Raw genomic sequence first — 13,379 nt, 5'->3', positions numbered from 1 at the left:
ATCCCGGGATGAGGGATGGGACGGAGCAGGATCCCGGGATGAGGGATGGGGCGGGGCCGGGAACGGGGCGGGATCCCGGGATGAGGGATGGGGCGGGGCTGGGAGCAGGAGGGATCCCGGGATGAGGGATAGGGCGGGGCCGGGAGTGGGGCGGGATCCCGGGCTGAGGGATGGGGCGGGGCCGGGATCCCGGGATGAGGGATGGGGCCGGGATCCCGGGATGACGGATGGGGCGGAGCGGGATACCGGGATGAGGGATGGGGCGGGGCGGGATCCCGGGATGAGGAATGGGGCGGGGCCGGGAGCGGGGAGGGATCCCGGGATGAGGGATGGGGCGGAGCGGGATCCCGGGATGAGGGATGGGGCGGGGCCGGGAGCGGGGAGGGATCCCGGGATGAGGGATTGGCGCTCCTTTTCCCGGGATGAGGGATGGGGCGGGGCCGGGAGCGGGGCGGGGCTGGGGCGGGGCTCTCTCGCGCCGCCCGTCCCGCGCGGCGATTGGCGCTCCTTTTCCCGCGTGACGCAGCGCCGGGCGGTGATTGGCTGCGTTGCCGCCCCGGGCGGGCGTGGCCGCGGCGGTGACCGGGAAATGGGGACATGGCGCCGGGCAGCGCGCAGGGAGCGCCGGCCGCCGGCAGGTACGTGCACGGTCCCCCCGCCCTCACCGCCACCCCCGGCCTCCCGGGGCCGCCGCCGCGGTGACCGGACTCTTCAAGGGGCCGCGGCGCCGCCCCTCCCTGCGTGCGGCCTGCGCGGGATGCCTGGCCGGGCCCTGCGGCGCCGCCGACACTGAGGGGGCCGGGGGTCGTCGTGGGCGGCCGCCGGCGAGTGATGGCGCCTTGTGGTTCCTTCCCCCGGCAGGAGCGGGCCCGGGATGGCGGGCGGAGGCCCGGCGGCGCACAGCGTATGCATGGTGTCGGACTTCTTCTACCCCAACATGGGGGGCGTGGAGAGCCACGTGTACCAGCTGTCCCAGTGCCTCATCGAGCGCGGCCACAAGGTCCTGGTGGTCACCCACGCCTACGGTCACCGCAAGGGCGTCCGCTACCTCACCAGCGGGCTGAAAGTCTACTACCTGCCCCTGAAGGTGATGTACAACCAGTCCACGGCCACGACGCTCTTCCACAGCCTGCCTTTGCTCAGGTACATCTTCGTGCGGGAGCGGGTGACCATCGTGCACGCCCATAGCTCCTTCTCCGCCATGGCCCACGACGCCCTGTTCCACGCCAAGACCATGGGGCTGCGGACGGTGTTCACTGACCACTCCCTCTTTGGGTTCGCGGATGTCAGCTCGGTGCTGACCAACAAGCTGCTGACCGTGTCCCTGTGCGACACCAACCACATCATCTGCGTCTCCTACACGAGTAAGGAGAACACGGTGTTGCGAGCAGCCTTGGACCCTCGGATAGTCTCTGTCATCCCCAACGCTGTCGATCCCACCGACTTCACTCCAGACCCGTTGAGGAGGGATGACAGTACAATAACAATTGTTGTTGTCAGCAGACTTGTTTACAGAAAAGGTAATGAGGGATCAAATGTAAGCTTGTTTTGGTTGTTTTGTTTCTTTAGAAAGGTCTTGGTCAGGTATCACTTAGGCTGTATCTGTGGTATGGATGGAATTTTCACTAGGAGTGGTGAGGTGGCCGTTCTGAGCTGTTGTGTATGTGCGCTCAAGAAGAAGAAATGTACATTTCTTTTCACACATGTTGGGTTCAGAGGTGTGTTTCCTTTGTAATACTGAAGATACTGAAAACTGCAGTTTGTAACATGGAAGGTTTGGCTTATGTTGGACATAAGATTTAGGGCCTAATCTATATATTCTGTTAGAAATGTTTTAATTGTTTTTTATTTAATCAAGTGATAGCAACTTAAGTGATTTTTTTTTTTTTTTTTTTTTTTTTTACATATTTGTCTCCTGAGAGGTCACAAGTTGTCTTTTTTCATAATATTGTGTACAGGAGTTTAACTGTCTTCAGGAGACTTTTTTTCATTTCTTCAGCTCTTATATAGAGTTGTAGCAGTGGGCTAGATCATAAGTTCTGAAATGAAATACAATAATGCCTTACCCTAAATTTTCTACTCTTAGGTATTGATTTGCTTAGTGGTATAATTCCTGAGCTCTGTCAGAAATACCCAGAGTTACATTTCTTAGTTGGAGGAGAAGGACCAAAACGAATCATACTGGAAGAAGTCCGGGAAAGATACCAGCTACATGACAGGTTTGTTCTGTGGATGGCTATGACCCTTCAAGGTACTTCAGGGGTGGAAAACTCTCTGCCTCCCTCCTCCATAAACCCCAAAACCTGAGGCTGGAGGCCTAAAGGCAAAGCAGATAAACTGGACACTGAAGACTTTGAGAGTTGGTCTGTGATCCTGCAAGTTAATTCATACTTCTATGAATAGGCCCTGAATGAGCCTTCACTCAAATCAGAGAAAATCTGACTTAGATATAAATCATACTCCTCTGTGCAACCTTGATGCTTGGGTCACGTATAGCATCAGGTGTTAGCAGCTTGTTGGTGCCATTGCATGTGACGATGACTGCTAGTAATTTATTATTTCATCATGAAACTCTTGAGAGTAGTGCTTATCTCATATGTGTCCACACTACAAACATGTTCCTGGTGCTACCATGTTATCAGGATGTTGCCATCATACATATGCATTTATATATTTCTCTGGGGTTTTCTTGATCAAGAACAGTTTCATGTTCTTAATTTTTCGTTTTCTTTTCTAGGTTTTTTGTTGCCTGTTTTGTACTTTAGTCAGTGATTGCCCCAATTTTATCATTTAAGTATCATTCTCATTTTACCCTTTATTGTTTTTCAGTATCTCTTCAAAAGGATAGGTCCTGATCACTGTATCTTAAAATCTTTTTCTCTTGTCAGACTCAGATTGATCAGACCTCACATTGAAAATTCAGCTAATGCATTTGATAAATCTTAATTATTAACTGAATGAAGCCATTTTTTCTTGCAGAACTAGAAGGCTCAGTAGCAATGTTCTGGAGACAATTGTCATTAAAACAGCAACTTCTCCCACCAACTTTATTTTCAGAAGTTTCTTTCAGTGTGACAATAAAAAAGCAGAATCTTCTATTTCTCCATTGTTAGAAAAATTCAGAGAAAACTAAACCAAGGGGCCTGTGTTTTTTCTCTCACTATATAAGTGTGAACCATTGGTACCTTTTTCAGAATGTTTGTAACACTATACAGCATTATTATGGTCCAAATACAGTGTTTATCTCTGTTTTTTTTTCCTCTTGTATGCAGGGTGCGTCTTCTTGGAGGCTTGGAGCACCAGGATGTTAGAAATGTCCTGGTCCAGGGGCACATTTTTCTCAACACTTCCCTCACTGAGGCCTTTTGTATGGCTATTGTGGAAGCAGCAAGCTGTGGTTTACAGGTGAAAAAAAAATCTCAGTATCTAGAGAGCATGTATCCATTTTAAGCAAATTTCACAAAGAAATTATATGTGCTTGTAACATTTGATTTCCTCTGAGGCTCTGTCTTTACAGAGGTCAGCAAATATTATCCCCATTTACAGATCACCTGAAAGCTGAGACAGAAGGGTTAGCTGAAACTGCTTAAGCTCCAAGAAGAATTTTGTGCAGAATTGGGAATAACATGTAGATCTGCTCTCAGTTCTCTGAACTAGCCAGACTGTCTCTCCGAAATACTATTTTGTATGTACTCCTTTACAGAGTTTTGGGGTAGTTGATGTTCGTGAAGGTTTACTTTGACCGTACTTTGAAAGGAGCTGCAGAAAAATTGTCTTACTGTGTAGGGATTCAAGATAAGAGTTGGAGAGAGAGAAAACAGTAAAAGCCCTTTCTGACTAATTTACAGCCCAGACTGACAGCTCAAAAAGAAGTTGAATCAATAGCCATAAAGAACTTAAGAGTTTCACATTCAAATATAAAGAAAACTGATTAAAAAGACAGACTGATAAGTACCTCATATACAGTAAGTATAGAAAATGTGAGTGACTTCAGTACCCTTTGACAGCAGTTGCTACCTAGTTGTAGTTATTCCCTTATCACCTCTTTTCTTCTCTAGAGGTGAGGAAGTTCTGCAGTTTCTTATTCCCCAGTGTTTAGAGATGATTGCACAATGTGACTCTTAAGTAATTTCTGATTTCCCTTTAAAAATTATAGTTCAGATTAAAATTACTGAACTGATAAATACATTTTTGCCAGTGTTCAGTAGCCTAGAAAACTGAAATTTTAAGTATGTGGTAAAATTATCCTCTCCAAATAGAGGTAACAGCTTTTTTATGATAACTGTGGAGGAAAAGTCCAAAATCTGGTTACACAGGTTTAGTTACTGTGGCAAACACCTTCAGGAAAGGTGTCTCATAACCAATCATTAGAGCAAGTCTTCTGTTTTGTCGTGGGACCAAAGAATCATTCTGGACAGTGTTGAAGGTAATCTGCTATGCTCTGTCTTCTCTGGGGCTTACATCTTTAGTTCCACATACAGGTCAAGTTCCCAAACCATGATGTTTTCCTATTCTTTTAAAGTACTGAATCTAAACAATGTAATAGCATTCTCATCACACAATTTCATTTGTTATGTTGCATATGTGCTGTTTCTTTTGTTTGTTTCAAAGGTGGTGAGTACAAGAGTAGGTGGGATTCCGGAGGTACTTCCAGAAAATCTCATCATTTTGTGTGAGCCCTCTGTGAAATCTTTGTGTGATGGACTAGAAAAAGCTATTGCCCAGCTCAGATCAGGAACTCTTCCACCTCCAGAAACTGTTCATAATGAAGTAAAGACATTTTATACATGGAGGAATGTAGCAGAGAGAACTGAGAAAGTATGTATAATCACTTCTTTAAAATTCTCTGAAAGTACATTTCTGAGACAATTCTTGCTTTGAAGTACTACTATGCACATTCACTATGTAACATTCCAGTGTTATTTTTCAGCATGTTTTCTGTCAAGCATACATGGTTTTAAAAGGTTCAGAAAATGCTTTTTGTTTTCCCCAAATAAATCTCTAGATACGTGCATTTTTTCTATTTTTATTTTCCAGTGTGCCATGACTGCAGGTAAATATGGTCTAGAACAGCCTAGATGTTTGATTAGATTTCTACTCATGTATTTATTCAAGTCTTCACACAAAGTAACTTTTCTGGTGTAACTGGGAAGTGTGCTGCATAAGGTGTACGAAGAGGTAAAGACAGTTCATGACAAAGCTACGCCACCTGCTAACAAGTGGTTTAAAATTGTGAGAGGTAGTTTAATGCTGGAAGGCTGAGCACAGCTGAGTTTACATAAGCTGTGGTTGTAGTGAAAATTAATTTTCATAGTTTTTAAATAGTTTTTCAGAATTAGAACTGCACTTCAGTGTAAAAACTGCCTGTAGTGAAGAATGCTGGCTGCAGTGATGTTACAAACACCTGTAGAGATGTGTCACTTCTGCCTTCACCTCCGGGGTTTTAGGAAGGAAAGAATAGCTGAACCCCATGCCTCTTACTTAGATTGTAGTGCACTCAGCTATACATCTCTTGTAAGCCTCCTTGAGGTGCCATGTACAACCAGTTTATTTTATTATTTTCAAGTGCCATCAGTACCGTTCATTTTATGATTTTGTAACTGCAAGCAACATTTGAATTGCAAAGTTTTTGCAGATGTTAGCATAGATTTGAGTTTGCTTTATATAGCCCTTTCTTAAAAAAAACAGCAGTACTTCATGAAGGAAAATGTTCATAGAATTGGTAGAAGTATGCATACATCTTATATTGTAGGACAGAAGGCAGTTGTTTGTTAGCATATTGTTAAGTTACGTTTAGGATGAAGTTTGTAACATTCTTAAGAAAAAACTGTGTCCTTCAAGCCTTTTTGGAGTGGTTTGTAGTGGGTTTGTAGTTGGCTGTGGTTGACATATATAAGTCACTAGTAGCATGCATTTACTTTGTGCAGTAGTTGAGCTAGTGTTTCTTTAAACAAAAATCAGGAGCCTGTTATGATTTGTTTCACTGTTCAAATACAGAGATTTGCAGTATTGCCAAACTCACCTATGAGTTCATCCAGCTTTGTGTTGAAAATTTAGTAATTGCATGTTCAGGCTCTTCCTATGACTGATGTGAATATGAGATTAGAACCCATTCAATTACTTAAAACCCCCAACTCTTTCTATATAATATTACATGAGAGACAAATTATGCAGCCTTCCTAGTTAATGAAATACTTCTGAAGTGTGTAAAAAAAGAGAATGTTTCATATTTCTCCTTAAATAAATGAATGAAATATCTAGAACAGGACTCATAAATCAGCACGTATAATCTGCAAAGATTTTTGGGGGTAATATTTGTCCCATCTGGTAGCTAAGAATAGTTAATTTATTTTGTGCAGTGACAGCAAAGTACTGCCTGATTTTTGAGGTAGAAGCAACGTGTTTTTATGATCTTACTTTTTGTCTTCTCTTTGTTTAGGTGTATGACAGAGTTGCAGATGAAGTGGTTTTACCAATGAATGAGCGACTTGACAGACTGATGACTCACTGTGGCCCAGTGACTGGGTGTATTTTTGCTTTTTTAGCTGTTCTGAACTTCATTCTCTTGGCATTTTTGAGGTGGATGACTCCAGATTCCATTATTGATGTTGCAATAGATGCTACAGGACCTAAGGGTGCATGGACTAAACAGTATTTTTTTGGGAAAAAAAGAAGAGTTAAAGAAGAACTCCCAAACTCCTAAATTACTCAAGTGGAGAGGGAAGAATGCATCAGTCACTAAAGGTTTTAATGCTTGCTGACAGAGACATTACTCTTAAAATTCCTTAATTTCTTTCTGAAGTTCTTGGAAAGAAACTTAGTTCAATGTGCTACCTCAATTTAGGATGATGTTTTAAGTTCAGTTTTGGATTCATGCAAATTTATAGGCATCTCTTTTGCACTTAAATCTGGGAGGAGAACATGGGTTTTTGTATGTGTCAGAAGCCTTGGAAACAGGAATACAAGATTTTTCTTGAAAACTTGAACATTGCAGAAAGGGACTTACGGTGTTTGGGAAAGCAAAACACAAAAATGATTAGCTTACTGTAGTTCCTGCTAATCCCCGATATTTACTGTGATTTTTATTTTAAGACTTCTTTCAAAAGAATTAAAAACCCAACAGAATATACTTTTTTTCTCCTAAGATGAAAATGGCACTTGAAATAAGTCATTTAGTCCATTACCATGTCAATTTCAGAGACTTAGTTCTAGCAATTGTGTCCCAGCAACAGTGTTTTGCTTCCATAGCATTATTATTTTGAAGTTCTTCCCTAGTTAGAGTGGCTCATCCTGTTGCTAAATCAAAATTCCATAATAGTTTTCTGATGTTTTCAGAGGTGCTAAATTTGTCCTGTTCACTTAGGTGTGTGAAAGTGATGTAAAGCTTGTAGTGGTTTTTGTTTTTCATTACATAGGTGAAGAAGTAGTAGTATTTAGAGATAATACAGCCTTCAGAAACATCTCAGGCCTGAAAACTTCCAGCAGACTGTGCCAAAGTGTGAAATAACACGTGTGTGTGAGAGAGCAAAATCTGTGAAGGGCTTAACAAGCACACTTGTGCTTACTTGCTCTCTCCCACCTCCCACCCACCCATCCCTTTTTCCCCCCCGCTTCTCTTTCTCCTTCCCCTTACTTATGACCAAAGTGGCATTTCAGTCCATCTCTGGGAGGGACAGTGTTCAGGGTGAACAATTTCACCTCATCCACATCAGAGACACTGTCTGGCAGGTTCTGCAAGTGAGATCTTGGGAAGGTTTCCCTTAAGTGGAAATAACCAATGGCTGTGCTTTTCATGGAGAGACAGAGAGAAGGGGCATCTGTGAGGAGTCCTGAGCGATGTGTACATGGGGCAAGGGGCAGCAGAGCATTGTGCCAGTCTGTGTGAGAGGAGGCATTTCTTCCATTTGTGTCAACCACCTCTAATATTGCCCCTTGTCTGATGCACTGGGTTAATTTTTCAAGCATCACTAATGATGATAAGCTTACTATTTTATGACTGAAGTATTGTGTGCTGTCGGACACTGTATTAGTATTAAAACTGTGCAATATGAAAATACGGTTTCCAAACCTTTGAAAGGTAGTATTTAACACACTACTTCTGCCAAATTCACCTTGTTTGGGTAGAGATGTAATTACACAAGCATTTTATAATTTCATTGAACATATTTTCATGAAAGACAGAAAGATAATGTAAATAATTGCCACATATAAAGTCTATTTTCTTTTACTAGAATTTTTAGCCTTTGATATGTAACATAGAGCATGTAATATTACAATTTGAGTTTTTCAAACTCTGCATTAAAAGTGGAGGTCATCTAAAACAGTGCCACAAGTGTTAAGGATAAGTGGGTGGAATTAAGCTAATACTTTACTTTTCTAAGTTATTATTTTTTTTTAATTCAATCATTCAAATTTCTAACAACTTTTTGAAAATAATGATTGACACTCCAGGGAAATGTTATATATATACATGTATATATATGTGTATTTTTAATAGTATGTTGTTTGTTGTCTTTTATTTCTGTTAGGTTTCCTGCAACATCTGCAAACACAAATGAAAAGGATTTGTGTTTATCTATTCAAAATACTTTTTTCTTTTTTGGGACATTGTGTACTTATGAATAACTTAATAAAACCTTGTTATAGTCTTGTTTACAAGATCAATGTAAAGTTTATATAGAGGTTTATTTACCTTTCCACAAAGAATGGATACATTTCATTAATATGTGGGAACATACAATTAGAAAATACAGAAATACACAGCATAGTGCTGCTCTCCGTCACTGCTTATTGGAGTTCTTGTGAGAAAGGTGATTACTAAAAAACATTCTGTACAAGCTGCCATGCAAACTTAACCCATAGCTGGTTTCTCAAATAACACCACTTGTATTATGCAGAACTCTGTGGGAGTGATTTCCTCACTGGCCTTGTGCAGTGGAGTAAAGGGTGATGTCACAGAAACATTTACAGTTTTACAAAACATCAGTGGGTAACGTGAAAAAGGTTAAATAAAATGATCAGAATACTAAAAACAAATTGCTGAGATAATGAGTGTGGTTAGAAGTTAATAAAAATAACTAGTTAAAAAAATGTTTCAGTTGTGCTTGTAGGTAACATTTGATCATTGTGAAATAGCAGGGAAATGTTAGCAAAGAGAGTGATGCTAATTAAGCACTGTCTTGCACAGAGCAGAGCCTCTGGTGTGAAGGAGGAGGAGGAAGACACGTATAGAAGGTCCCCCACAAAACTGCAATGAAATTCCATCCCCAGGCACAAGGAGAAATGTTGTTTCCAATGCATTATGTGCAGACACTGTGAATTAAGGTGTTGATAATTGAAAATTGTACGTTAAACCATACACTACACCAAGCATCAATTAAAGTATGGATGTAAGATTAGTCTTTCAGACTGTGTTTTAGTGGGTAGGGATGGATATGTAAGAAGGTAAATACACTGTAATTTACTTTTTTTGTGGTCAAGTTTTTCTGCATCTCTTTATATTTTTCCCTTTTTGATATTTATTTCTCTTCACTAGTCCATTTTTTTTTATCTATGCTTAGGCTTTTAAAAATTAATTGTAAAAGTCTTTCTGGTGCTTTCTGCATCAGTAAAATACAGACTTTATATAAATAGATAAAAGAATAATCAATCTCAAAACGGTTTAATATTTTGGGTGTTTTTAATTAAAAATATTTCAATATTTTTAGTGTTTAATTGCTATCATTAAACTACTCTCATGGTATATGTTGTGCATCATGATACTCGGTCGTGTGTTGACTTCCACAGTTTTCCCTAATGACTTGAGCACTGGCATAGATAAAAGGTGGATACTTTTTAAGGGAATAAAGCTAAGGGCAGGATGTGGTTATGCATCTGAGTGCATTATTTTACCAAAATTATACCTTTTTCTTGTAAACCTAGGAGGTTTACAAGGTAGATTAGGTTGCTTCCAGATCCTGACATGCTTCAACACTGTCATAACTGGAGATGTTACTTGTGCAGGATTCATCAGACTTCAACTGTCCATGCTGGTTCTTCAAGCTGGTTGTTTTAGCAGGAGGGACTGGTGCATTCCCTGGGAACACTGGCTGCAGATGGGGAAAATAAAATGCTTGCTGCAATTTGCTGTCTTCCTGCCCAGGCAGTAGCAGGAGTGCTGATAACCAGACCCTACCCGGTGTGATGGGTGGCAGATAGGTGAGATGAATTCCACATTGGCTTGAGAGCAACCTGTGAGTCACTCTCTACATTGCTTTTTGAAAGCAGGAGTGTTGTAAGTGTGCTGACCTAAGGATGCAAATGAGACAAGGCTTGTATGGGAAGTAGTGTCATTTATTAGATCACACTGTAGAAAAGAAGTAGCTGAGCTCTGTATGGACATCTTTGTTCTTACCTCTTCTGTTTGAGTGTTTCTGACTCTTTGAGTGAATACATTTGATATTCTACTCCCAACTATATGCACTGGAAATACACTGCTATCATTCAGAGTGTGTGTAGTGTAAGAGTAGACCAATACCTCTGAATTTCTTTGAGATGAGAATCCCTCTAATTTTTATTTCCTTGCCAAATTCTTCAGGTCACATCTGGCATTTCTCCCTAAAAGTTGGATAAAGTTAAGGTGAACCTTATTGAAAATGAGTTGTTTTCTAAACTGGGTTGCCTTTTTTTTTCTGCTTATTCCTTGCATGTTTGTAAACTAAGCATATATAAACATTACCTTTCCAGTTCTTTGGAGGATCCAGCTGAACTACTTCTATTAATTCACCATCTCATGACAATTTTTTTGACGGATTAATATATTTTTTGGATGTTTTGATTTAACAATTTAGTAACTATCCTAGAGGTAAGGAAGAGTGGTTCATAGAGTAGTTTGGGCACCTTGCAGAAGTTCTCTATGAGATGTTTTTTTTTCTGCGGGGGGTTGACTTGTTCGCTCAAGTCTATCAATGGAGTTGCATAATCCACCTCATTCAGCTCACAGCAATGGTGCTCAGAAGAGAGAGGGAAGAACAATGAGAATCCTGTTTCTGCTCTGTCATTGCTCTTCTGTTGTGTTCTGTCTGTTCTCACGCCTACACTATGTTGCTCATCTCTCCACTTTCAAAAATACCGGAGATTTCCAAGTGATCACACCCAATCTTGCTGTGGTTTACCCGACTATCACCTTCACCAGCGTTCATACTTTCCACCATGCTGTTCAGCTGTTTTCCGACTGATGATTTTCTTTTACATCCAGTGCAGTAATTTTCCTAGTGCTCTTGTACACTAAGAGCAGATTAAAAGATTAATCAAGTTTTTCTCAAATGACTCACTCCATAATTTAACTGAAAATCTTTATTTGTTCTGTTCTGAAGCCAGGAGGGTGATTTTGCTGCTACACAAATAGAGTTTGTCCTTCTGGAAGAGTCACGTTCCTGTGACTGCTTCCAAGCAGTCAAACTTTCTCATGGTTTTTTAGAGCACTTGGAGAGCTCTTTGGTATTATTCCATTAGGGATAAGACAATTTCAGTGGAAACCTGATCTCCAGTCTCTTGTATTGTACTGAGTTTTGTGGACATGTACAATTCTACATACCATCTAGCAGGTTGATTATGAAAGAAATCAGTGAATCTCCTTTGCAACTAAAAGCCAGTTTTCTGGTTTTTTCTCTTAAAAGGTGCTCTCCCTTCTTGCTTATGTCCTGTTGAGAGCCAGTTTTGTAAACCCTACATGAGAAAGATTTTTCCATCATTTAGTCTGATTTTACTTTGTAATGGTCTTAATAATTTTTTATGTGTTCTTTTTCTCTGCGTCCTACATTTTATTCTTTACAGCTTTTACTATTCCTCTGGCTTTGGGGGAAATGTTTTCATTATCTCAGATTTTTCTGGGCTGACTGATCATCCCTTTTTTTGGTCCACCTTTGCTTGCTAATTTCTCCTCTTTGTTTCCCAGCTGAGTAGAATTAAATGTTTTTCTGTGATTCCTTAACGGAACTTCACTTGTAACGCAATCCGTATCTTCAGCTGCCTTGTCCTGTATTAAAGTGACTAAAAAGGGGAAATTTTCCTCTTTTGGATTCATGAGTACTATAGTTTCTACAGGTATAATATCACTGTGTAAGGAAAGGTAGATGTAAGACTTTTGTAAGGAGTTAAGTTATTGGTAAGAACGTAATAACTTGGTTTAATTCAGGATTTTAGAAAAATTGGTTCACTTGAGAAAATTGCTTGGGGTGTTTTATCTCAGCCTCTGCACATATTTTATGTAGCATTTTAGTGCTCCTGGGAGGGATGAGCACTGAAGACAGCAAGGTACTAAGCCAGCTGTGTTTCTATAAACCAAAAGAAATTACATCTAAAATGCCCAGAGAAATAATTTGCCGTGTAATTTCCTTGTGCATACCCACCATCTCTTTGGAATCTCTAAGAGAGGAGTTATCCTGCTCTTTTCCTTGAGAAGATGTATGAATTGAAGGCTAAGAGAAGCTGGGCAAAGAGGGGAATTAAGTAAGAAATAAATCCTCCTTCTGTGGTGCATATAGGAAAATAGGCATAAATAAAAGTTTAAGATACAAAGAGAGGGGGTGTTCTACATAGATTCAATTAAATACATGCAGAAAAAGCCTTTGTCCTCTATGGAAGCCATGTGCCTTCAGAAAGTAAAAAGGGCAGTTAAAGAAAGGGTGCATCTTGTTCAATTTCAAATATTACACCTTTGAATCAGTGGAGGATAATGTAAAAATATTTCTATTTTTTCAAAAGAGAGAATGCTGTTTGCAAGAGATATCAATGGACACCATTCTTTATCTCTGAGTAATGGAAAAAAAGGTATGTTATCTTGTGTTTCTTATTGTGAAATTTCAGTGTATTTTTCTCCTCCTAGAATAACGTTAACTTCTTAGCCCTGGCTTTGGACATGTGGGTTTATTTCAAATTCTTTCATGATAATGCTTTTCTTTGACATGTTTGCCTTTGTTCTGTATCTGAGTACCAGAAAGGCCTGTTATCAAGATGGAAAAGACAGAAAAGAGTTCTTGTTGCAGCACTTCTGAACAATGTCTGCAACTTTGTCTATGCGGTCTTTGTGCTGCCTTGAAGAAAAAATCTAATGTGGATGTATAGGCTTTCAGGTGGTGTGGAGAGCATCTGTCTGAAAATTTGTTCTCATTTATGTAGGTTTGGAAAGGATTTTCTGATTTGTTTCCTGTTTGCAGAGATGTTCAAAATACCTTATCCTTGATACTGTTATGTAGTATCAAATACCTCATGCCAAATAAAACCAGGATGTATTTTTGGTAACTGAGGAACAGCAGGTTCTGAAGGGTTTAAAATAGATGACATATGATACCAAGAATAGCCCAGTGCAACTTAGCCAACCTGAGAAAGTATTCAAAGAG

The 13,379-nt window shown here is 40.5% G+C and overlaps 1 protein-coding gene across 1 annotated transcript; it reads left to right on the top strand.

The window, feature by feature from the left end:
• Window positions 1-490: 490 nt before the first annotated feature.
• Window positions 491-8,300, top strand: PIGA (phosphatidylinositol glycan anchor biosynthesis class A). The gene is made up of 6 exons (XM_032100700.1): window positions 491-638; window positions 862-1,520; window positions 2,087-2,219; window positions 3,273-3,405; window positions 4,612-4,818; window positions 6,440-8,300. The coding sequence occupies exons 1-6, from the start codon at window positions 598-600 to the stop codon at window positions 6,701-6,703; spliced, it is 1,437 nt and encodes a 478-aa protein (XP_031956591.1). The 5' UTR covers window positions 491-597; the 3' UTR covers window positions 6,704-8,300.
• Window positions 8,301-13,379: the final 5,079 nt, after the last annotated feature.

Source organism: Corvus moneduloides, chromosome 2 (assembly GCF_009650955.1).
Source record: "Corvus moneduloides isolate bCorMon1 chromosome 2, bCorMon1.pri, whole genome shotgun sequence".
Taxonomy (NCBI): Eukaryota; Metazoa; Chordata; class Aves; order Passeriformes; family Corvidae; genus Corvus; species Corvus moneduloides.
Note: the sequence above shows the minus strand (reverse complement) of the source record. Positions and strands in the feature narration are given on the sequence as shown.

Bases quoted from the DNA above. Each gene is read 5' to 3' on its own strand.
- PIGA (XM_032100700.1), top strand. From the start codon at position 598: ATGGCGCCGGGCAGCGCGCAGGGAGCGCCGGCCGCCGGCAG. The intron at 639-861 runs GTACGTGCACGG...TTCCCCCGGCAG, and splicing joins GGAGCGCCGGCCGCCGGCAG to GAGCGGGCCCGGGATGGCGG. The intron at 4,819-6,439 runs GTATGTATAATC...CTCTTTGTTTAG, and splicing joins TAGCAGAGAGAACTGAGAAA to GTGTATGACAGAGTTGCAGA.